This window comes from Somniosus microcephalus, chromosome 29 (genome assembly GCF_052327205.1).
Source record: "Somniosus microcephalus isolate GS21.2 chromosome 29, FLI_Smic_1.0, whole genome shotgun sequence".
Classification (NCBI taxonomy): Eukaryota; Metazoa; Chordata; class Chondrichthyes; order Squaliformes; family Somniosidae; genus Somniosus; species Somniosus microcephalus.
Window position 1 is genome coordinate 7,568,179 of NC_141015.1, and position 23,742 is coordinate 7,591,920.

A 23,742-nucleotide genomic window follows, 5' to 3' on the forward strand; every position below is an offset into this window, starting at 1 on the left:
ATTATCTGTCATTATTGCATTGCTGTTTGTGGGATCTTGCTGTGTGCAATGTGCTGCCACGTTTCCTACATTACAACTGTGACCACACTTCAAAAGTACTTCATTGGCTGTAAAACACTTTGAAACGTCCTGAGGTTATGAAAGGCGCTATAGGAATGCAAGTCCTTCTTTTCACCGAGTAAGGTTTGTGGGCAGGAAGTGTGTGTGGAGGTGAGGGATTTGAATAATGTATACCGATTGATAAATGGTCCCAAATGAACATGTTGTTTCTGTTATGACTTTACCGTCAGAGTTTTCCTGATAAAGCTCGGAATTTAGAGTCCTGCCCTTTCAATGCAAGACACCAGATCCCGAAAGCGGAGATGAAGCACCACATCATTAACTGTGAGGACAAGAAGGTTATTGAGGAAGATTTTGGTAAGAAAAGAGATGTTATTCTCGGAGTATGTAAAACCACAGTACATTTTACAGGGCTAGGATCTTACCAAAATATGGCAAGATCATTACACTATTGACACAAAACAATAACAAAAGCATGCTTTATGGCTGACATAACTGTGGCAAAATTCATATAAATAATTCTTAATTCTGAATTGACTGGCATGGAACAATTTGCAGAGTTCCACCCCACTAACGCGTGTAACCCCAGGACCATGCACTTACTCTTGGCACTAGCTGATTAAAATCGTTTCCCAAGAACTGGCAGAAAGTCTCTCGCCTGTCATTAGTGACTTGGTGGATATTGGCGTCAGACATTCGTTTCCCACCCACCAATGCACATTGCTGCAACAGTTGTTTGGGGAGATTTACCCTCGGCTGTTTGACAGCCCTGAGGGACATGACACGAGAGTTTTGATTTGCACATCCACCCACAGACAAGCTTGTTGTTTTCTGAATAGAAATGTAAAGTCCCCAGACTATACAAGACTCTGCTACCTTGGAGAAGAATTTCAAAGTACTGGACACCTGGAGAAACCTGTATTCCTGGGGCCCGTCAAGTGGTGAAATGATTGCTTACTCTCCCCATATTGACCGAACCAGCACACACATTCTGACTGTGAAAGAATGAACACTCTTACACGCCACTTTATCACAAACAATCAATTACTTCTTAGACGAAAGCAAAATACTGCGGATGCTGGAAATCGGATGTAAATATAGAAAATGCTGGAACTACTCAGCAGGTCAGGCAGCATCTGTGGAGAGTGAATCAGAGTTAACGTTTCAGGTCGATTACCTTTTCAGAACTGGAAGATGTTAGAGATGAACAGCATTTAAGCAATTACAGAGGCAGGGAAAAGGGGTCAGGACAAGAATGTAAGAGGTGGTGTGTGATAGGGTGGAGGGCCGGATTGATTCATTACTTCTTAAATGCAGTCACTATAGGCAAACATGGCAGCCATTTTGTAAAACAGCAAGCAAAATCCAGCCAGCGACGCCCACATCCCATGAATGAATAAATAAAAAAATCTAAAAAATGACCAGTAAATCTGTTCTGGTGCTGGCTGAGAGAGCAATGGTGGCCAGGATTCCCTGCTCTTCTAAAAGTGCTATGGGATCCTTTGCATTCACCTGGAACACCAGTGGAAACAGATGAGGCCTGGGTTTAATGTCCCATCTAATAGGCAGTGCAGCTCCCACAGTACTGCACTGCAGTGTCCGCCTAGATTATGTGCTCGAGTCTGTCGTGGGGCTTCAACCCACAACCTTCTGACTAGCTAGAGAGTAGGTGCAGGCCAGTGCAGGATTACATCGGATATACGGCACAGAAACAGGCCATTTGGCCCAACCAGTCCATGCCGGCGTTTATGCTCCACTCGAGCCTCCTCCCGTCTTTCCTCATCTAACACTATCAGCATAACCCTCGATTCTCTTCTCCCTCATATGCCTGTCTAGCCTCCCCTTAAATGTATCTATACTATTCACCTCAACCACTCCCTGTGGCAGCGAGTTCCACATTCTCACCACTCTCTGGGTAAAGAAGTTTCTTCAGAATTCCCTATTGGATTTCTTGGCGACTATCTTATATTGATGGCCTCTAGTTATACTCTTCCCCACAAGTGGAAAAACACTCTCTGTATCCACTCTATGAAAATCTTTCATAATTTTAAAGACCTCTATTAGGTCACCCCTCAGCCTTTTTTCAAGAGAAAAGAGACCCAGCCTGTTCATCCTTTCCTGATATGTATACCCTCACATTTCTAGTATCATCCTTGTAAATCTTCTCTGCACCCTCTCCAGTGCCTCTATATCCTTTTTATAATATGGCGACCAGAACTGTACGCAGTGCTCCAAGTGTGGTCTAACCAAGGTTCGATACAGGTTTAGCATAACTTCCCTACTTTTCAATTCTATCCCGCTAGAAATAAACCCTAGTGCTTGGTTTGCTTTTTTTATGGCCTTGCTAACCTGCGTCGCAACTTTTAGTGATTTGTGTATTTGTACTCTGAGATCCCTTTGTTCCTCTACCCCACCTAGACTCGCACCCTCCAAGTAATAAATGACCTCCCTATTCTTCCTACCAAAATGTAATACCTCACATTTATCTGTGTTGAACTTCATTTGCCATTTATATGCCATTCTGCAAGTTTATTAATGTCCTCCTGTAATTCAGATTTCCATCCTGTAATTGCTACCTCAGAGAGCTGTGGAAGCTGCGACATTAAATAAATTTAAAACAGAGATAGACAGTTTCCTAGCAGATAAGGGAACTAGGGGTTACGGGGAGCGGGCAGGGAAGTGGACGTGAGTCTAGGTTTGGATCAGACATGATCCTATTGAATGGCGGAGCAGGTCCGAGGGGCCGTATGGCCTACTCCTGCTCCTACTACTTATGTTCTTATCTTATTTGTTGCAGTCCTCCTCAGTATTGACTATTCCCCCCCCCCCCCCCCAAAAAAAAAATTTGGTACCGTCTGCCAATTTAGAAATTGTGTTTTTGATTCCAAAGTCTAAATCGTTAATGTCAATTGTGAACAGCAGTGATCCTTGTGGAACACCTCTACCCACCTTCCGCCACTGTGAATAGCTACCCTTTACCCCTACTCTCTGCTTGTTTTTTGTGCTAAAGAAATTAGCATTATCTTGTACAAAAGCAAAATACTGCAGATGCTGGAAATCTGAAATAAAAACAAAATACTGTGAATACTCAGCAGGTCCGGCAGTATCTGTGGAGAGAAAAACAGAGTTAAAGACAAAAAGAAACAAAAGATGAGTCTAGCCGAGGTGAGATGGCACTGGCAGAATCATCAACAGCTGCCATGTGAAAACATAGGGGCCGAGGTTATGGTCTGAAATTGTTGAACTCTATGTTGAGTCCAGAAGGCTGTAAAGTGCCGAATCGAAAGATGAGGTGCTGTTCCTCGAGCTTACGTTGTGCTTGGTTGGAACAGTAAAAGGCCGAGGACGGAGAGGTCAGTGTGGGAGTGGAGCGGTGAATTCAAGTAACGGGTGACCGGAAGCTCAGGGTCACCCTTAGAGTGAACGGAGGTGTTCCGCAAAGCAGTCACCCAATCAGCGTTTGGTCTCCCCAATGTAGAGGAGACCGCATCGTGGGCAGCGAATACAGTACACTAGATTGCAAGAAGTACAAGTAAATTGCTGTTTCACCTGGAAGGGGTGTTTGGGGCCCTGGACAGTGGGAAGGGGGGAGGTAAAAGGGCAGGTGTTGCCGGGCAAAGGGGAAGGGGTGTTGGGGGTGATTGAGGAGTGGGCCAGGTGTCGCGGAGGGAGCGGTCCCTTCAGAATGCTGAAAGGGGAGGTGAGGGGACGATGCGTTTGGTGGTGGGATCACGCTGGAGGTGGTAGAAATGGCGGAGGATGATCCGTTGAATGTGGAGGCTGGTGGGGTGAAAGGCAGGAAATGGAACGGACACGGTCGAGAGCCATGCCAATCAGGGTGGAGGGGAATCCTCGGTTGAGGAAAAAGGAAGACATGTCGGAAGCACTAATACGGAAGGTGGCATCGTCGGAGCAGATGCAACGGAGACAGAGAAACTGGGAGAATGGAATAGAGTCCTTATAGGAGGTGGGGTGGGAGGAAGTGTAGTCCAGGTAGCTGTGGGAGTCACTGGGCTTGTAGTGGATATTTGTCGATAGCCTATCCCCAGAAATGGAGACAGAGGAGTCAGGGAAGGGAAGAGTCAGAGATGGACCATGTGAAGATGAGGGAAGGGTGGAAATTGGAAGCAAAGTGAATGAAATTATCTAGTTCAGGGCGAGAGCAGGAAATGGCACTGATACAATCATCAATGTACGGGATAATGAGGTGAGGGAGGGGACCTGAGTAGGACTAGAACAAAGAATGTTCCACATAGCCCATGAAAAGGCAGGCATACGGGTTCCCATAGCAACACCTTTAATTTGGAGGAAGTGAGTGGAGTTAAAGGAGAAGTTGTTCAATGTGAGAACAAGTTCAGCCAGGCGGAGGAGGGTGGTGGTGGATGGGGACTGGTTGGGCCTCTGTTCAAGGAAGAAGCGGAGCGCCCTCAGGCCATCCGGGTGGGGGATGGAGGTGTAGAGGGATTGGACGTCCATGGTGAAAAGGAGGCGGTTGGGGCCAGTAAACTGGAAACTGTTAAAGTGGCGGAGGGCGTCGGAAGAGTCGCGGATGTAGGTGGGAAGAGACTGGTGTAGGGGGATGGGGCTCTGCTCTGCCCAATTGCAGGGGTCTTTAGTGCCTGTTGATGTATTGGGCCTCGGTCTCCTTTATACCCTTGCAGCTTATGTGAGCCTGCAGGTCGGGTGTCACTAAACACCCTCTAAGGAGATAGAGAACAACAGCTTATAGAGGAGGACTAAAATACGGTGGCGACCCGCACAGTTTCTACCTAATCTGTGGGGTACTCCTGAGCCCAAATGCTCCTGGAGTCCTCTCTCTTTTCCCTAGTCTGCTGTTCCCTTGTTTGGTGGGTTCGAAGCGCCCTAATGTCCCTAACTGGTTCTAACTCCAGAATTTGGGTGGAGAACGATGCACTTTAAATAGACACTCGGAGACAAGTAGTCCTTGGAAAAAGAACAGGTGACAACCAATTTTATTTGCCACGGTAAGTTCTACCACAAACGTAATAAACACACACACACATTTATAACTATAAATAAAATGAGAGAGAGCGGACACGACGAGAATGTTTACACAGTTTTATCTTTACCAAGTCCAATCCCACCAACCCACTTTCCTACCGAAACTAGACTGACAGTTGCAGCCCCTGGATTATACTCACAGCCTCCTCCCTTGACAGATGGAATTTTGAGTGCGGTTGTTGTTGCTGTCGTCGTCGTAATTCGACCTGTGCCTCGGGGTTCGCCGTACCCCGAACCTCGGAGAGGACCTTGCTGCGTCTGGTCGGGTTTTCTCGAAGTTTGGTTTTGTTGATTGCGCTTTCGGTCGGTTGTCGTTGGTTGATTTGTGCTTGATGGAAAAGGTTCCTGAAATGACTGGAGTGAATGCCGTCTTCCACAGCCACTTCGGTCGTTGGTGTCTTCTTGTCGAGGTCCCCGGAACGGGAGTCGGTATACGGTACGGCTTCTTGCGGCGATGTTGCGCCGTCTGGTAGCGGAGTAAACCTTCAGTATACCGATTGAGCCTGGGGCCTGATGGTGGATCTTCTCCTCAGCGCGGTTGGAGTTCTTTAGATGTTAGTTTGCCCCAGCTCGTCCCTCCCGGGCTCGTCTTTTCCCTCAGCGTCTTAACTCGCTCTCCTGTTCATTCTTCTGGTAATAGTTCTCTCTCAGCGTTGGTCCTTCTTGTGTTCCATAATTATACAGGTAGGTGTGAGGACAGGGGTATTGTTTTGAGTGCACATCGGCTCCTCCAAGTCTGCTGCCCCATTGTGTCAGTCCTGGAACTTGATTAGTTTGGGCCACCTCTTAACTGTAGTGATCCCAAGACTATTGTCCCTAGTCCGAGTTGATTAAGGTGATGATGGCTTGTATTCATAGCCCGATTAGGGGTGAGTCACATATTCAAACCCAAACCGGGTGGTCCCCATTGGCCGGGGGTTTCCTCGCTTCAGGTCTGACTCGGTCCCCTGACTGGCCTTTGAGAATGCACTCTGCTTCGATTGGCCGACATCTATGGCTCGCCTCTGAGCCACAGTCCCCTGTATTCGGATGTCCCAGGCATATCCCAGCCTGCTTGTCGGGACCTCTGCCTTGGCCGAAAATGTTGGTTTTAAACTGTATAGGGCAATCCAATTTTTGGTAAAACGTGGTTGTGGATTTTCGAACCTTACACCGGACAAAGGGAGAGTCGAGATAGGAAGAGTTAAGTCCGTGGGACAAGAACAGGCTGAAACGATGAAGCTACGGGGGCAGTCCTGTTTGTGGATCTTGGGAAGGAGGTAGAAGCTGGCTGTGCGGGGTTGGGGGACTATGAGGTTGGCGGCCGTGGGGGGGAAGATCTCCAGAGGAGATGAGGTCAGTGACAGTCTTGGAAATGATGGTTTGGTGTTCAGTAGTGGGGTCATGGTCCAGGCGGAGGTAGGAGGAGGTGTCGGAGAGCTGGTGTTCAGCCTCCGCAAGGTAGAGGTCGGTTCGCCAAACAACAACACCACTCTTGTCAGCAGGTTTAGTGACAATGTTGGGGTTGGATTGGAGAGAACGGAGTGCTGCAAGTTCAGAGGGAGGTAGGTTGGAGTGAGCGAGAGGAGCAGGGAAATGGAGACGGCCGCTGTCACAGCGGCAGTTTGCAATGAAAAGATCTAGAGAGGGTAAGAGGCCAGGGGGACGGGGTCCAGGTAGAACGGGAATTCAGAAAGCGGGAGAAAGGGTCAGTTATGCAGGGGGAAGACTCCTGGCCAGAGAAGTGGGCACGGAGACGAAGGCAACGGAAAAAGAGCTCAACATCGTGCCGAGCTCGAAATTCATTTAGGTGGGGGCGTAAGGGGATGAAGCTCAGGCCTTTGCTGAGGACTGATCGTTCAGGGTCAGAGAGGGGAAGGTCAGAGGGGATAGTGAAAATACGGCAGGGGGTGAGATTGGAAGAAGGGGGGGTCAGAGGAAACTGCAGGGGAAGAAGGTTCCGGAGGGGCGTTGGTGTCCAAGAGTTGTTGAAGCTTGCGATCCTTGACACCTGAAAGGAAGAAAAAAGGTTTTTGTTAAAGTGCCAGATGAGGCGAAGGATGAAATGGAACTGCGGACCAGGACAGCTTTGAGATAGTGAGTCGGTGCTGCTGAAGAGAGAGGTTGAGAGTGTGCATGTGGCAGTGCTTGACGTGTGTGGATCTCAGGAATACGGCGAGAGCAGTGGTTCGAGGAACGCTGAATATCTTGGAGATATCTGTAGTCCTGGGTGGATCCGAAACACGAAGGGTGGAATTTCAGTGGGAATTCCTCCCCTCCCCCCCCCCCCCCCTTCAGCATTCCGAAGGGCGCGTTCTCTCTGCGACACGTGGTCCACTCCTCAATGACCCCCTTCCCCTTCCCACGGCACCTTCCCGTGCAAGCGCAGGAGATACAACACCTGCCCTTTCACCTCCTTCCACCGTCCAGGGCCTCAAACACCCCTTCCAGGTGAAACAGTGATTTACTTGTACTTCTTGCAATTTAGTACACTGTATTCACTGCTCACGATGTGGTCTCCTCTACACTGGGGAGACCAAACGCTGATCAGGTGACCGCTTTACGGAACACCTCCGTTCAGCCCGTAAGGGTGACCCCGAGCTTCGGTCACCTGTCACTTTAATTCTCCGCTCCACTCCCACTCTGACCTCTCTGTCCTCGGCCTCTTACACTGTTCCAACGAAGCTCAACGTAAGCTCGAGGAACAGCACCTCATCTGGACTCGACATCGAGTTCAACAATTTCAGATCATAACCTCTGCCCCCATTTTTTCAGATGGCAGCTGTTGATGATTCTGCCATTCCCATTTACACCTCTTCTAGACTCATCTTTTTGCTGCTTTACTTGTCCCATTACCACCTCCTTTTGCTTTGTACAATCATCCCTTTTGTCATTTAATCTCTCCTGCCTTCCACCCAATCACAGACCTTCCCTTTTGTTCTTCCCCCCTCCCCCCTCGCCCTGCCCCTGCACTTGCTTAAAATCTGTTACATCTCTTAACATCTTCCAGTTCTGACGAAAGGTCATCGACCTGAAACGTTAAATCTGTTTCTCTCTCCACAGATGCTGTCTGACCTGCTGAGTATTTCCAGCATTTTCTGTTTTTATTTAGCAGTATCGTGTATTTGAATTAAACAACATAAGTAGCACCGGTCATTTAAAAAACAAAATTGGCTTATGAGATCATTTGAACGAAGTAGAGTGGAGTGTAGATGAAGCAGTCTGCTGGGACAGTGGCCCAAACGATGGTTCCTGCGTGGCTGGCTCCTCCTGGGGTACAGTTCAATGGGCAAATGCAAACCCGCCAATACTTCACTCAAGTTACAGGAGGCTGTGTAACCATGAAAGGTGTTTCAGCCAATCAGATCCTGTGCTCAGCCAATGTCCACCATTCCCAGCAGAAGTTGGTGATTGGGAACAGGAACCCGGGCTGGTTACCAGGGAGACCAAGGCGATTTGTCACCGGCCTGTATGAGACCAGCTAACACAGAACAGTCTGGGACTCCTGAAGTGTCGTCGTGCCTTTCCCCGGTGATACAGCAGCCTGCTTATTCATGTGTGATGTGAAGGTAGAATATCTCTTAAAGATTGTGGTACGGTAATCTTCACACTTTTTAATTTGTACCTGCTGGTAATCATCTGCCTTATTTCACAGTCAGCAGTGCTCAGAGAAAACCCTGCAATATCCCTCAAAGTACTTGGCAGTGTCCTCCCCCCGAGGAAGACTGGGAGAAAGGTCAGTCTCAAGTTTATTTCAATGCTTTTGCTTCTGTGTCCATTTTCTTCAAATTCTGCCCACCCCCTCCCCCCCCCACATTGAACATCCCGTGTACCCCCGACCCGAACTGACTCCCAGCCCTGAACAGACCCACCTGTAATATTGTTCTGTGTCAGGAGGGGGATGGGGGGGAGAGGAGAAGGGGGGACACGTTTGCCAAGTGCACAAATGCGGCATCCCAATTTCATTGGGGGGTCGCCAGATTGAGGGGGACCGGACAAGAAGGGGGAAAGATAACACTCCATGCATCACGCGACAGGAACCTCTCTCACTGAAAATCTACAAGAGGTTAAACCCCCCGAGTTTTACTCCCCCCCTCGCCACCCTCCAGCACCATTCACTCGGGGGTCAGTAGACAGTGAGGTCCTAGCCTAAATATGGACACACGGATATAGACGCAGCTAATTGTGTTTACCCTTACCGGTGGTAGGTGCTGCCATTACTGTGCAAAGTGCTTTCACCTTGGCTAATAAGCGGGGCTAAATACGTCACTTCATACTGCCCTGTGCACTATGATCATCAATCTATTGTACTACATAGTACACTTGAGCATAACACATTGATCTTCAAGCTGTTACTACAGTTTGGATTCTCTTGCTAACCTTTTTGCTCTTTATTTTACCCTTATTACTGATGTTCTGCAGATGAGGATGAATCTTCTGGTACTTTCATCTATGGCTACACCAATCTGAACAGAAACTGCATCAAAGCCAGGTAGCTATCCTTTTTAAAATATACAAAGGATTGATACTGCTGCGGGAAGCGTGTGTCTGACCTGCTCCTGTGTTTGTTCTGTTGTGACACTCCGCTCCTTCAGCAAGCTGTCTATTTTATACACAAAGTACCAGTGTTTACAGAGAAAGTTCATAATACTTTGGGAGACAGGCCGCGATATAAGTAGATGTCTCACTCGTGATCATTTTCAAACTAAATTCACTTTGGCAAACCAAATCGCAGAGTAAAGTCTGTGTCTCCAGAATTCTGTATGTCTGGAATTATCACGTCTCATCTGTATCACAAGTAAATCGGGTTCGGGTTTCAGCTAATAGGTAATGCAGTGAAATAAATGTGGGCCTTTGACTGAGCCATGAGCCGGGAGCTTCCAGGAGCAGCTCCCACTCCACCTCTAACTGTTCAGTGTGTGTGGGGCCAGGAGCTTTACTCTGTATCTAACCCGTGCTGTACCTGCCCTGGGAGTGTTTGATGGGACAGTGTAGAGGGAGTTTTACTCTGCATCAAACCCGTGCTGTACCTGCCCTGGGAGTGCTTGATGTGACAGTGTAGAGGGAGCTTTACTCTGTATCTAACCCGTGTTGTACCTGCCCTGGGAGTGTTTGATGGGACAGTGTAGAGGGAGCTTTACTCTGTATCTAACCCGTGCTGTACCTGCCCTGGGAGTGTTTGATGGGACAGTGGGTGTTTGAAATGTGTACCTGTTCTAATTGTCGGCAGTAACTCCCTCCTCGTGGGGTGTGCCACATGTTTTGAAATGACCTAGTTTGGATTTAGCTGTTGTGTTGACGTTCCAAGGCTGTGCCTTTGTTACAGGAGCTGTCGGAATGTCATTGTTCCCCTATCTCTAGTTCTATTGCAGCATATGAAAACAACAACAATATCACAGCTGGGATCAGAGCTCCCAAGTCTTTGCCGGAGCAGCTTTCGTCCTCAAGTGCGAGTGTCGGCTCGATTCCATTTGTTCGACCTTGGAGAATTGGTAAGGAGGAGTGGCGAGCCAGGGTAGCGAGGGCAGTCGCTGGAATTGATGTGTTACTGGGCGTACCAGTGCACTGTCTACCCTGCTCCCTTTTCCACAGCCTGTGTGTGAATAGGTTTGTTATCGATCAGTCTGTTTACAGACCAGGGAAGTTAAAAGCGGCCGAGGATTGCGGAGGTGCTGCCGAATTTAACAGCAGGACCTCATTTGAATTTTTTTTCTCCGTTTTCCTGCCGGCAGCCGGCCAGATTGAGAGGTTGTCGCTGTCGGGCGGGAAGACTGCAGCGGAGTGAGGGAGAGAGAGATCGTGGGGGGTGGGGTGGCCTGGGACCGTTGGGGGAGACGTGGGGTCGGAGATCGGGGTGGGCAGTGACCGTAGCAGGTTAGCTTTGGGGGGCCGGGGGGGAAGCACTCCTCCTCCTGGCCCACAAGCAGTGCTGGATGCGGCCCTGCTCTCCTCCCTCCTGTTGCTGTGTGACCCGAGCCCTGGGAAACCCGGCCCACAGCTGCTAAACTCCGAGGCACACCGCCTGATTGAAATCACCGAGCCATCTCTGGAGAGCGGGTTACTTACCCGATCCAGGCCGCCCCGGTTAAAGCGGAGCTGGGAGCATTCGCTTCGGGTTGGGTTTTAAGACTTTGAAGAATTTAAACTCCTGCCCGTGGTGGGTGGGGGGTGGTTCTGGTCCCTCCACTGTGTCCATCACTGGAACTAAAGCTGGTCTTTGATTGGGAGGGAGGGCTGGCAGTCAGACACAGGACTTTCAAACCTTTCACAGAATAGTCCACGTTGTCATAAATCACATTTTGCTGACCTCCATCCCAGAAGCAGTCCCAGATCTTTCAATTGTTTGGATATATAAATGCTATTATTATTACGACTTCAAGTAGTACCGGTTACATTGTTCTCGGTGAGTGCTCAGCCACTTGCTCTTGGTCTCACACACTCTATCTTTCCTTCCTCTGATCTGCATATCCATCTGTGGTGCTGTCTCACTGTGCTCTCTCCCATATCTGATTGCTCTTTCTCTGTGTTCCCCTGTCCTGATCGGTTGCCCCATCTTTCTGTCTGATGGTGTGTGTCTGTGTGATACATTGTGCCCATTTGTGTCTCCTCTGATTTTACAACTACACCTCCTTGCCTTTTCTCTACCTCCCCACATCTGTCACTCAATCTCTACCCATGTTTCTCCTTGGACTGATCCCTGGGATGAGGGCTGTCCTATGAGGAGAGATTGAGTAGATTGGGCCGATACTCTCTGGAGTTTAGAAGAATGAGAGGTGATCTCATTGAAACATCTAAGATTCTGAGGGGGATTGACAGGGTCGATGCTGAGAGGCTGTTTCCCCTGGCTGGAGAGTCTAGAACTAGGGGGCTCAGGATAAGGGGTCGGTCATTTCGGACTGAGATGAGGAGGAATTTCTTCACTCAGAGGGTTGTGAATCTTTGGAATTCTCTGCCCCAGAGGGCTGTGGATGCTGAGTCTTTGAGTATATTCATGGCTGAGATCGATAGATTTTTGGACTCTTGGGGAATCGAGGGATATGGAGATCGGGCAGGAAAGTGGAGTTGAGGTCGATGATCAGCCATGATCTTATTGAATGGCGGAGCAGGCCCGAGGGGCCGCATGGCCGACTCCTGCTCCTAATTCTTATGTTCCTATGAAGGAATGGGCTTGGCCGCTAAAGGAAGAGCGAGATCGGGGGCGGGATGGTGCAGGACACGGCTCGGGTAGAGAGGGTGGCAGCACAGAGCCGAGATTGACCTAACGTGGCAGGATGGGTTCAGCGGCAATGGTGTGAAAAAATGGGGGAGGTTTGTGGAGAGAGGGAGCGGGAGAAAAGTGAATGAGCAGTGACTAGTTCACCCACAAACAACGGTGAGAAGAGGGATGAGTGCAGCTCTAACAACACTCGAAGCTCAACACCATCCATGACAAAGCAGCCCACTTGATCGGCACCCCATCTACCACCTTAAACATTCCCTCCCTCCACCACCGGCGCACCGTGGCTGCAGTGTGCACCATCTACAAGATGCACTGCAGCAACTTGCCAAGGCTTCTTCGACAGCACCTCCCAAACCCGCGACCTCTACCACCTAGAAGGACAAGGACAAGGGCAGCAGGCACATGGGAACACCACAGTTCACAATTCAATTTTATTCAATTTTATTTGCCATATGCACTAGTACAATGGAATGCTTACTCCCCGTCGGGACACGTCAGCTATTCTTACAGTGCCGTGTTCAGAAAGTCAATTCAATGGCATCCAGTGGCAGTGGGAGCACGATGTCCCTCAGCTGCTCCGTCCTCCTCGTCACCGCGGCCTCCTCCTCACTGTTGCCGGCTCCACGTGTGGTGGCCTGCTTCTCCCGCTCACCCTCTGGCCACCATTCCCGGCTCCCCTCCTCCCAGTCGTCGTGGCTGCTGCTGCTCAAAGCGCTGCGCTGCCTCCGCCCGACTCGCCGAACACATCTTCCGGTCGCCGCGGCCTCCACCTCGCCGGCTCCACGGCCCGGGGCCTGCTCCCGCTTCTGGTCCGGCCTCTGGCCACCATGCTCGGCTCCCCTCCTCCCAGTCGGAATGCCTTCCCGCTGAGGAGCTGCCGGCCGACGTGCTCTAGCGGGTTGACGTGGCTGCTGCTCGATGCGCTGCGCTGCCTCTGCCCGACTCGCACCTCCACCGCCTCCAAGTCACACACCAGCACCTTGGAAATATATCGCCGTTCATCGTCGCTGGGTCAACATCCTGGAACTCCCTCCGTAACAGCACTGTGGTCATACCTTCAGCACACGGACTGCAGCGGTTCAAGGCAGCGGCTCACCACCACCTTCTCGAGGGCAATTAGGGCTTGGCAATAAATGCTGGCGTTAGCAGTGACGCCCACATCCCAGGAATGAATTTTTAAAAAAGCACAGATTTACGCAGCCAAAGGGAGGGAACATAAGAACAGGAGGAGGCCATTCAGCCCCTCGTGCCTGTTAAACAAGACCAGGAGGAGGTCATTCAGCCCCTCGAGCCTGTTACATAGAAACAGGAGGAGCCCATTCAGCCCCTCGAGCCTGTTACATAGCAACAGGAGGAGGCCATTCAGCCCCTTGAGCCTGTTAAACAAGACCAGGAGGAGGCCATTTAGCCCCTCAAGCCTGTTACATAGGAACAGGAGGCGGCCATTCAGCCCCTCGAGCCTGTTACATAGCAACAGGAGGAGGCCATTCAGCCCCTTGAGCCTGTTAAACAAGACCAGGAGGAGGCCATTTAGCCCCTCGAGCCTGTTACATAGGAACAGGAGGCGGCCATTCAGCCCCTTGAGCCTGGAAGCTAGAATCATAGAATGGTTACAGCACGGAAGGCGGCCCGTCGAGCCCGTGCCGACTCTCAGCTAGTCCCACTCGCTGCCCTTTCCCCGGAGCCCTGCAAATGTTTTTCCTTCAGATACTTATCCAATTCCCTTTTGAAAGATAAGATTGAGTCTGCCTCCACCACCCTTTCAGGCAGTGCATTCCAGATCATAACCACTCGCTGCGTAAAAAAGTTTTTCCTCATGTCGCCTTTGGTTCTTTTGCCAATCACCATAAATCCGTGTCCTCTGGTTCTCGACCCTTCCACCAATGGGAACAGTTTCTCTCTCTCTACTCTGCCCAGACCCCTCATGATTTTAAACACCTCTATCAAATCTCCTCACAACCTTCTCTGCTCTAAGGAGAACAACCCCAGCTTCTCCAGTCTATCCACGTAACTGAAGTCCCTCATCCCTGGAATCATTCTAGTAAATCTTTCCTGCACCCTCTCTAAGGCCTTCACATCCTTCCTAAAGTGTGGTGCCCAGAATTGGACACAATACTCCAGTTGGGGCCGAACCAGTGTTTTATAAAGGTTCATCATAACTTCCTTGCTTTTGTACTCTATACCTCTATTTATGAAGCCCAGGATCCTGTATGCTTTTTTAACCACTTTCTCAACCTGCCCTGCCACCTTCAGTGATTTGTGCACACATATACCCCCAGGTCTCTCTGTTCATGCACCCTCTTTAGAATTGTACCCTTTACTTTATATTGCTTCTCCTCGTTTTACCTACTAAAATGTATCACTTCGCACTTTTCTGCATTAAATTTCATCCACCCATTCCATCAGCCTGTCTATATCTTCCGGCAATCTATCACTCTCCTCCTCACTGTTCACTATACTTCCAAGCTTTGTGTCATCTGCAAATTTTGAAATTGTGCCCTGTACACCCCCGTCCAAGTCATTAATATATATCGAGAAAAGCAGTGGTCCTAGAACCGACCCCTGGGGAACACCACTGTATACCTTCCTCCAGTCCGAAAAACAACCGTTCACCACTACTCGCTGTTTCCTGTCATTAGCCAATTCTATATCCATGCTGCCACTGTCCCTTTTATTCCATGGGCTTCTACTTTGCTGGCAAGCCCATTATGTGGCACTTTATCAAATGCCTTTTGGAAATCCATGTACACCGCGACAGCTGCATTGCCCTCATCAACCCTCTCTGTTACCTCATCAAAAAACTCAATCAAGTTGGTTCAACACAATTTGACTTTAACAAATCCATGCTGGCTTTCCTTAATTAAGGAACAGGAGGCGGCCATTCAGCCCCTCAAGCTTACTACACAGGAACAGGAGGAGGCCATTCAGCCCCTCGAGCATGTTACATAGGAACAGGAGGAGGCCATTTAGCCCCCTCGAGTCTGTTAGAGAGGAACAGGAGGAGGCCATTCGGTTCCTCGAGATCCTGGCTGATCTGTACCTTGACTCCATTTCCCCACCTTTGCTCCATTAACCTCAATACCCTTACATTAAAAAACATCTATTGATCTCAGTTTTGAAAGCTCCAATTGACTCCCAGCTTGTACAGCTATTGTGGGGAGGGAGTTCCAGATTTCCACCACCCTTTGTGTGAAGTGCTTCCTGACATCACCCCTGAACGGCCTGGCTCTAATTTTAAGATTATGTCCCCTTGTTCTGGACTCGCCTATCAGAGGAAATCGTTTCTCTCCATCTACCCTATCATCTCCTCTAATCATCTTAAACACCTCGATTTCGATCACACTTTAATCGTCTATACTCGGGGATACAAGCCCAGTCCATGCAACCGGTCCTCATCATTGAGCCCCTTTAGGGAGAGACAACAGGTGTAAAATGCAGCCATGGGGATGAATGAAATGTGAAGCCTGTCTATGATGAATTCCTCAGTGGTTTGAATTTTTGGGAGACAAATGATGTGTCTATATTTGATATCTTGACATTGGTGGAGCAGGTGCTGGGTGTGTCGTGAAGGCAACAGGACGAGGCGTGAGGCAAGTGCACACCGAGTGTCTGGAGCGAAACAACCGGAGCGCTCCAAAGCACTTCAGTCACTGTCGTAATGTAGAAAACACAACAACCAATCTGTTCACAGCAAGCTCCCACAAACCGCAATGAGATCAGTGAACACATATTCTAATTTGGAGTTGGTTGAGGGATAATGGGTCATTTTCAGGTTGGCAAACTGTAACTAGTGGGGTGCCACAGGGATCAGTGCTGGGGCCTCAACTATTTTCAATCTACATTAATGACTTGGATGAAGGAACCGAGTGTACTGTAGCCAAATCTGCGGACGATACAAAGATAGGTGGGAAAGCAAGTTGTGAGGAGGACAGAGAGTCGGCAAAGGGATATCGAGAGGTTCAGTGAGTGGGCAAGAATCTGGCAGATGGAGTATAATGTGGGAAAGTGTGAAGTTATCCACTTTGGGAGGAAGAATAGAAAAGAAAAATATTATTTTAAATGGAGAAAGACTACAGAATGTGGCGGTCCAGAGGGATTTGGGTGTCCTCGTACATGAAACACAAAAAGTTAACATGCAGGTACAGCAAGTAATTAGGAAGGCCAATGCAATGTTGGCCTTTATTGCAAGGGGGATGGAGTATAAAAGTGGGGAAGTTTTGATGCAACTACAGGGCGCTGGTGAGACCACACCTGGAGTACTGCGTACAGTTGTGGTCTCCATAGTTAAGGAAGGATATACTTGCATTGGAGGCAGTGCAGTGAAGGTTCACTAGGTTTATTCCTGGGATGGAAGGGTTGACGTATGAGGAAAGGTTGAGCAGGTTGGGCCTATACTCATTGGAGTTTAGAAGAACGAGAGGTGATCTTATTGAAACATATAAGATTCTGAGGGGGCTCGACAAGGTAGATGCAGAGAGAATGTTTCCCCTCGTGGGGGAATCTAGAACAAGAGGGCATGGTTTCAGCATAAGGGGTCGCCCATTTAAGATGGAGATGAGGAGGAATTTCTTCTCTGAGGGTTGTGAATCTTTGAAATTCTCTACCCCGGAGAGCTGTGGAGGCGCAGTCAGTGAATATATTCAAGGCAGAGATAGACAGATATTTGAGCTACAGGGCAGTCAAGGGTTATGGGGAGTGGGCGGGAAAGTGGAGTTGAGGCCAAAATCGGATCAGCCGTGATCTTATTAAACGGCAGAGCAGGCTCGAGGAGCCGAATGGCCTCCTACTGCTACTATTTCTATGTTCTTATGATAAATGTTGACCAGGACACCAGGAGAACTCCCCTGCTCCTCTTCAAATACTGCCATGGGATCTTTTACGTCCACCTGAACAGACAGACAGGTCCTCGATTTAACATCTCATCCCAAAGACTTCCCCTCCGACAGTGCAGCACTCGCTCAGTACGACCCCCTCCGACACTGCAGCGCTCCCTCAGTACTGCCCCTCCGACAGTGCGGCGCTCCCTCAGTACCGCCCCTCCGACAGTGCGGCGCTCCCTCAGTACCGACCCTCCGACAGTGCGGCGCTCCCTCAGTACTGACCCTCCGACAGTGCGGCGCTCCCTCAGTACTGCCCTTCCGACAGTGCGGCGCTCCCTCAGTACTGCCCCTCCGACAGTGCGGCGCTCCCTCAGTACTGCCCTTCCGACAGTGCGGCGCTCCCTCAGTACTGCCCCTCTGACAGTGCAGCGCTCCCTCAGTACTGCCCCTCCGACAGTGCGGCGCTCCCTCAGTACTGCCCCTCCGACAGTGCAGCGCTCCCTCCAGTACCGACCCTGCGACAGGGCGGAGCTCCCTCAGTACCGCCCCTCCGACACTGCGGTGCTCCCTCAATGCTACTGACCCAAAGTAACCAATTTCTGATGTTCGCACTAATTCTGACCTCCCACACTCCGTAAACCTGAGCTCATCCAAAACTCTCCTGCCCGTGTCCTAACTCGCACCGAGTCCCGTTCACCCATCACCCCTGTGCTCACTGCCCGTGTCCTAACTCACACCCAGTCCCGTTCACCCATCACCCCCTGTGCTCACTGCCCCGTGTCCTAACTCGCACCCAGTCCCGTTCACCCATCACCCCCTATGCTCACTGCCCCGTGTCCTAACTCACACCCAGTCCCGTTCACCCATCACCCCTGTGCTCACTGCCCCGTGTCCTAACTCACACCCAGTCCCGTTCACCCATCACCCCCTGTGCTCACTGCCCCGTGTCCTAACTCACACCAAGTCCCGTTCACCCATCACCCCTGTGCTCGCTGACCTATATTGGCTCCCTGTCCAGCAACGCCTTCATTTTAAAATTCCGATCCCAACATGGCCTCGCCCTCTCCCTCTCTCTCTAATCTCCTCCAGCCCTACAACCCTCCGAGATCTCTGCACTCCTCCAATTCCGCCCTCTTGCGCATCCCCGATTTTAATCGCGCCACCGTTGGTGGTGGTGCCTTCAGCTGCCTGGGCCCTAAGCTTTGGACTTTCCTCCCTAAACTGCGCCTCTGTCCTCCTTTAAGACGTTGCTTAAAAGCTCCCTCTTTCCTGTCCGAATACCTCCTTGTGTGGCTCGCTGTCAGCTTTTGTCTGATTACATTCCTCTGAAGCGCCTTGGGATGTTTTACTATGTTAAAGGCGCTATATAAATGCAAGGTGGTGTTGTTGACAGTATAATAGTTGCTGAACCATCTTGGAGCGTTTCACACAATGAATAACTTGCAGTGTGGTGACTGTTGTTATGTAGGCACATATCGCATGAATTGCTGAGATTTATTTTCAGTCATAGCATCCGAATCTCAGAAGTTCAAGAGTGACACGAGCCGTATCGCGAAGGACTCTTCATGGAGTTAGCAGGAAGAGTTCAAATAGCCTGCGCTTTCCTGGTGCTGCTCTCCCATCTAAGCACTGTGAGTGAGATCAAGCTATTGGCAACGCTGTGCCGTAAGCGGTTAATGCAAGTGAAAATCTGGTTGGCGGCATCAGTCACCGAACCACCAGAGCTTGGTGTGAGGCCATGGCTCTGCTGCACCAAAGCTCCAGCCAGCCCCCGTACTACTTCAGCCCGAGAGCTTCCAAACTCTCAGCTTACTGACTGAAAAACGGAGAGTGCTGGACACCGCAGGTCAGGCAGCACCTGCAGAGGAGAAATGAGTTCAATCCGGATAACCTGAAACATTGGTTCGTCTGCTCGCTCCACAGGTGCGGACTGGCCTGCTGAGTGCCTCCAGCATTTTCTCTCTTTGTTGCAGATTTCCAGCATCTGTGTTTCCGGTCACAGAATGAGACAACACAGAAGGTGGCCATTCGGCCCGTCGTGTCTGTGCTGGCTCTCTGCAAGAGCTCTCCAATTAATCCCTCACCCTGCAATTTTCAGTAAACAGTGAGGAGGATAGTAACAGACTTCAGGAGGATACAGACAGACTGGTGAAATGGACAGACACATGGCAGAGGAGATTTAACACAGAGAAGTGTGAAGGGATACATTTTGGTAGGAAAAATAAAGAGAGGCAAATATAAACTAAATGGTACAATGTTAATGGGGGGGCAGGAACAGGGAGACCCGGGGGGGGGGGGTCTGTACACAAATCTTTGTTGGTGGCAGGACAGGTTGAGAAAGCTGTTAAAAAAGCACACTGGATGCTTGGCTTTATTAATAGAGGACTAGAGTACAAGAGCCAGGAAGTTAGGCTAAACCTTTAGAAAACACTGGTTCGGCCCCAGCTGGAGTATTGAGTCCAATTCTGGGCACCGCAGTTTAGGAAGGATGTCAAGGCCTTGGCGAGGGTGCAGAGGAGATTTACTAGAATGGTACCAGGGATGAGGGAATTGTTACGTGAAGAAATTTTCCTTCGAGCAGAGCAGGCTAAGGGGAGATTTAATTGAGGTGTTTAAAATCCTGAAGGGTTTTGATAGAGTAAATAAGGAGAAGCTGTTGCCAGTGGCAGGAGGGTCAGTAACCAAAGGACACAGATTTAAGGTGATTGGCAAAAGTACCAGAGGGGAGATGAGAATTTTTTTACACAGCGAGTTGTTGTGATCTGGAATGCGCTGCCTGAAAGGGCGGTGGAAGGGAATTGGATAAATAGTTAAAGGGAAAACATTTGCAGGGCTATGGGGAAAGAGCAGGGAGTGGATTAATTGGAGAGTTCTACCAAAGGACCAGCACAGGCACGACGGGCCAAATGGCCTCCTCCTGTGCTGTATCATTCATTCTATGATCACAGAAACAATTTACGTTTGTACCACTAACCTCTGCTTCTGTTTCAGATATGGCGTCTAAGGTGAAAGAGCTGTCTGGTCTCCCACTGCAGTCTGTGAGTGTCAGGGCTGATAAGTTAGTGAAATCTGGAAAGAAAAAGGCAGAAGTCTGGTTAGAATCATAGAAATTTACAGCACTGAAGGAGGCCATTCGGCCCATCGTGTCCGTGCCGGCCGACAAAGCGCTCTCCAGCCTAATCCCACTTTCCAGCTCTTGGTCCGTAGCCCTGTAGGTTACGGCACTTCAAGTGCATAGCCAAGTACTTTTTAAATGCGGTGAGGGTTTCTGCCTCTCCCACCCTTTCAGGCAGTGAGTTCCAGACCCCCACCACCCTCTGGGTGAAAAGTTTCTCCTCAAATCCCCTCTAACCCTTCTACCAATTACTTTAAATCTCTGCCCCCTGGTTATTGACCTCTCTGCAAAGGGAAATAGGTCCTTCCTATCCACTCTATCTAGGCCCTCATAATTTTAAACACCTCAATTAAGTCTCCCCTCAGCCTCCTCTGTTCCAAAGAAAACACCCCCAGCCTATCCGATCTTTCCTCATAGCTAAAATTCTCCAGCCCAGGCAACATCCTCATGAATCTCCTCTGCACCCTCTCTAGTGCAATCACATCCTTCCTGTAATGTGGTGACCAGAACTGCACGCAGTACTCTAGCTGTGGCCTAACTAGTGTTTTATACAGTTGAAGCATAGCCTCCCTGCTCTTATATTCTATGCCATGGCTAATAAAGGAAAGTATTCCGTATGCCTTCTTAACCACCTTATCTACCTGTCCTACCTTCAGGGATCTGTGGACATGCACTCCAAGATCCCTTTGTTCCTCTACACTACTCAGTGTCCTACCATTTAATGTGTATTCCCTTTCCTTGTTAGCCCTCCGCAAATGCATTACCTCACACTTCTCCGGATTGAATTCCATTTGCCACTGTTCTGCCCACCTGACAAGTCCATTGATATCTTCCTGCAGTCTACAGCTTTCTTCTTCATTATCAACCACACGGCCAATTTTTGTATCATCTGAAAACTTCTTAATCATGCCCCCTACATTGAAGTCCAAATCATTGATATATACCACAAAAAGCAAGGGACCTAGTACTGAGCCCTGCGGAACCCCACTGGAAACAGCCTTCCAGTCACAAAAACACCCTTCGACCATTACCCTCTGCTTCCTGCCTCTGAGCCAATTTTGGATCCAACTTGTCACTTTCCCTTGGATCCCATGGGCTTTTACTTTTCTGACCAGTCTGCCATGTGGGACCTTGTCAAAAGCCTTGCTAAAATCCATGTGGACTACATCAAATGCACTACCCTCATCCTCTTCCCTCTTAAATAGCCAGCTCCATGTAGGAAGAGGGGATTCATAGAATAATAGAATGGTTACAGCACAGAAGGAGGCCATTCGGCCTGTCGAGCCTGTGCTGGCTCTCTGCCAGAGCACTTCAGCTAGTCCCACTCCCCCGCCCTTTCCCCGTAGCCCTGCAATGTTTTTCCTTCAGATACTTATCCATTTCCCTTTTGAAAGCCACGACCGAGTCTGCCTCCACCGCCCTTTCAGGCAGCGCATTCCAGATCCTAACCACTCGCTGCGGAAATTTTTTTTTCCTCATGTTGCCTTTGGTTCTTCTGCCAATCACCTTAAATCTGTGTCCTCTGGTTCTCGATCTTTCCACCAATGGGAACAGTTTCTCTCCATCTACTCTGTCTAGACCCCTCATGATTTTGAACACCTCAATCAAATCTCCTCTCAATCATCTCTGCTCTAAGGAGAACAACCCCAACTTCTCCAGTCTATCCACGTAACTGAAGTCCCTCATTCCTGGAATCATTCTAGTAAATCTTTTCTGCACCCTCTCTAAGGCCTTCACATCCTTCCTAAAGTGCGGTGCCCAGAATTGGACACAATACTCCAGTTGAGGCCGAACCAGTGTTTTATAAAGGTTCATCATAACTTCCTTGCTTTTGTACTCTATACCTCTATTTATGAAGCCCAGGATCCCGTATGCTTTTTTATCCGCTTTCTCACCCTGCCCTGCCACCTTCAATGATTTGTGCACACATACCCTCAGGTCCCTCTGTTCATACACCCCCTTTAGGATTGTATCCTTTAGTTTATATTGCCTCTCCTCGTTCTTCCTACCAAAATGTATCACTTCGCACTTTTCAGCATTAAATTTCATCTGCCACGTGGCTGCCCATTTCACCAGCCTGTCTATGTCCTCTTGAAGTCTATCACTATCTTTCTCACTGTTCACTATACTTCCAAGCTTTGTGTCATCTGCAAATTTTGAAATAGTGCTCTGTACACCCAAGTGCAAGTCATTAATATATATCAAGAAAAGCAGTGGTCCTAGAACCGACCCCTGGGGAACACCACAGTATACCTTCCTCCAGTCCGAGAAACAACCGTTCACCACTACTCGCTGTTTCCTGTCATTAGCCAATTCCGTATCCATGCTGCCACTGTCCCTTTTATTCCATGGGCTTCGACTTTTATGTGGCACGTTATCAAACGCCTTTTGGAAATTCATGTACACCACGTCAACCGCACTGCCCTCATCAACACTCTCTGTTACCTCATCAAAAAACTCAATCAAGTTAGTTAAACACGATTTGCCTTTAACAAATCCGAGCTGGCTTTCCTTAATTAATCCACACTTGTCCAAGTGACTGTTAACTTTGTCTCTGATTATCGTTTCTAAAAGCTTCCCCACTACCGAGGTTAAACTGACTGGCCTGTCATTGCTGGGTTTAATCCTTCACCCTTTTTTTAAATAAGGGTGCAACATTTGCAATTCTCCAGTCCTCTGGCACCCCCATATCTAAGGAGTATTGGAAGATTATGGCCAGTAACTTGGGCATTTCCTCCTTCACTTCCCTCAGCATCCTAGGATGCATCCCATCCGGTGTTTAATAAAAACTGAGAATCTTGGTGTGGGGTGCATGGAGTGCTTTCGGTCATGCACAGCAGAGAGACTGTCGCTTCTACCGAGCACTTTCGGGGTAAAGCTCCATCTGCTCTGCCTCCACAAGGTGTCCTAACATCAACCTGAGCAGAGTGCTCCTTACTGCATAGGAGTAACGCTGGTATATGATGGATGTGGAGCACATTGTGCTGGGTGCTGTCCACGTAGAGCTGTGGGACGGAGCATGGATCATTGGCAAGTTGCTGTTTGTATATGTGAAGGGCTGCAGTTTGTGTACACGTCTCCACTTGGAACTGAAAGAAGTGCAGTGCCGAAAGATCAGTGTGACGTCAGAGTTGCGCAAACTGATGGCCAATCACCATTCTCCAAATGCTTATTCATCTTCTGATTATTTTTCAGCCTGTTTCCTGTGTTGTGGAGACAATTGAGAAGAGGACCTAAAGGAGAAGACACTGATTTTAAGAGTCGGATCTGCAGTTGAATTTTTGTGACTGGTTTTCTGTTTCTGTCACACGCTGCAGGAAGCACTGGCTGAAATGGGGGAGGGGGGCAGGGGGAGGGACTGTAAACTCTGTCGATGGGACGTGCATGTTACCAACTAACGGACTCAGTTTGTAATAGAAATGTTTAATTGTCTTGCTGAACCCATCCTGATGCTCATTCAAGTGACTTTGCAAAACCATCTGTTCTCTTATGTAAATATTACATTATAACAGTGACTACATTTAAAA

The 23,742-nt window shown here is 49.2% G+C and overlaps 1 protein-coding gene across 3 annotated transcripts; it reads left to right on the forward strand.

The window, feature by feature from the left end:
- Positions 1-290: 290 nt before the first annotated feature.
- LOC147098447 (gametocyte-specific factor 1-like) lies at positions 291-23,742 on the forward strand. Of its 3 annotated transcripts, XR_015074177.1 has the most exons (7): positions 292-417; positions 8,717-8,797; positions 9,484-9,553; positions 10,423-10,553; positions 18,605-18,731; positions 20,092-20,138; positions 23,411-23,454. XR_015074177.1 is itself a non-coding variant. In XM_085970121.1 (6 exons), exons 1-6 carry the CDS (start codon positions 363-365, stop codon positions 23,450-23,452), a joined length of 426 nt encoding a protein of 141 aa, XP_085826247.1. In that variant the 5' UTR covers positions 291-362; the 3' UTR covers positions 23,453-23,742. The 3 variants fall into 3 exon arrangements, 2 of the variants coding, with proteins under 2 accessions (XP_085826247.1, XP_085826246.1); XM_085970121.1 differs by lacking the exon at positions 18,605-18,731 and having other exon boundaries at positions 291-417; positions 23,411-23,742; XM_085970120.1 differs by lacking the exons at positions 18,605-18,731; positions 20,092-20,138 and having other exon boundaries at positions 23,411-23,742.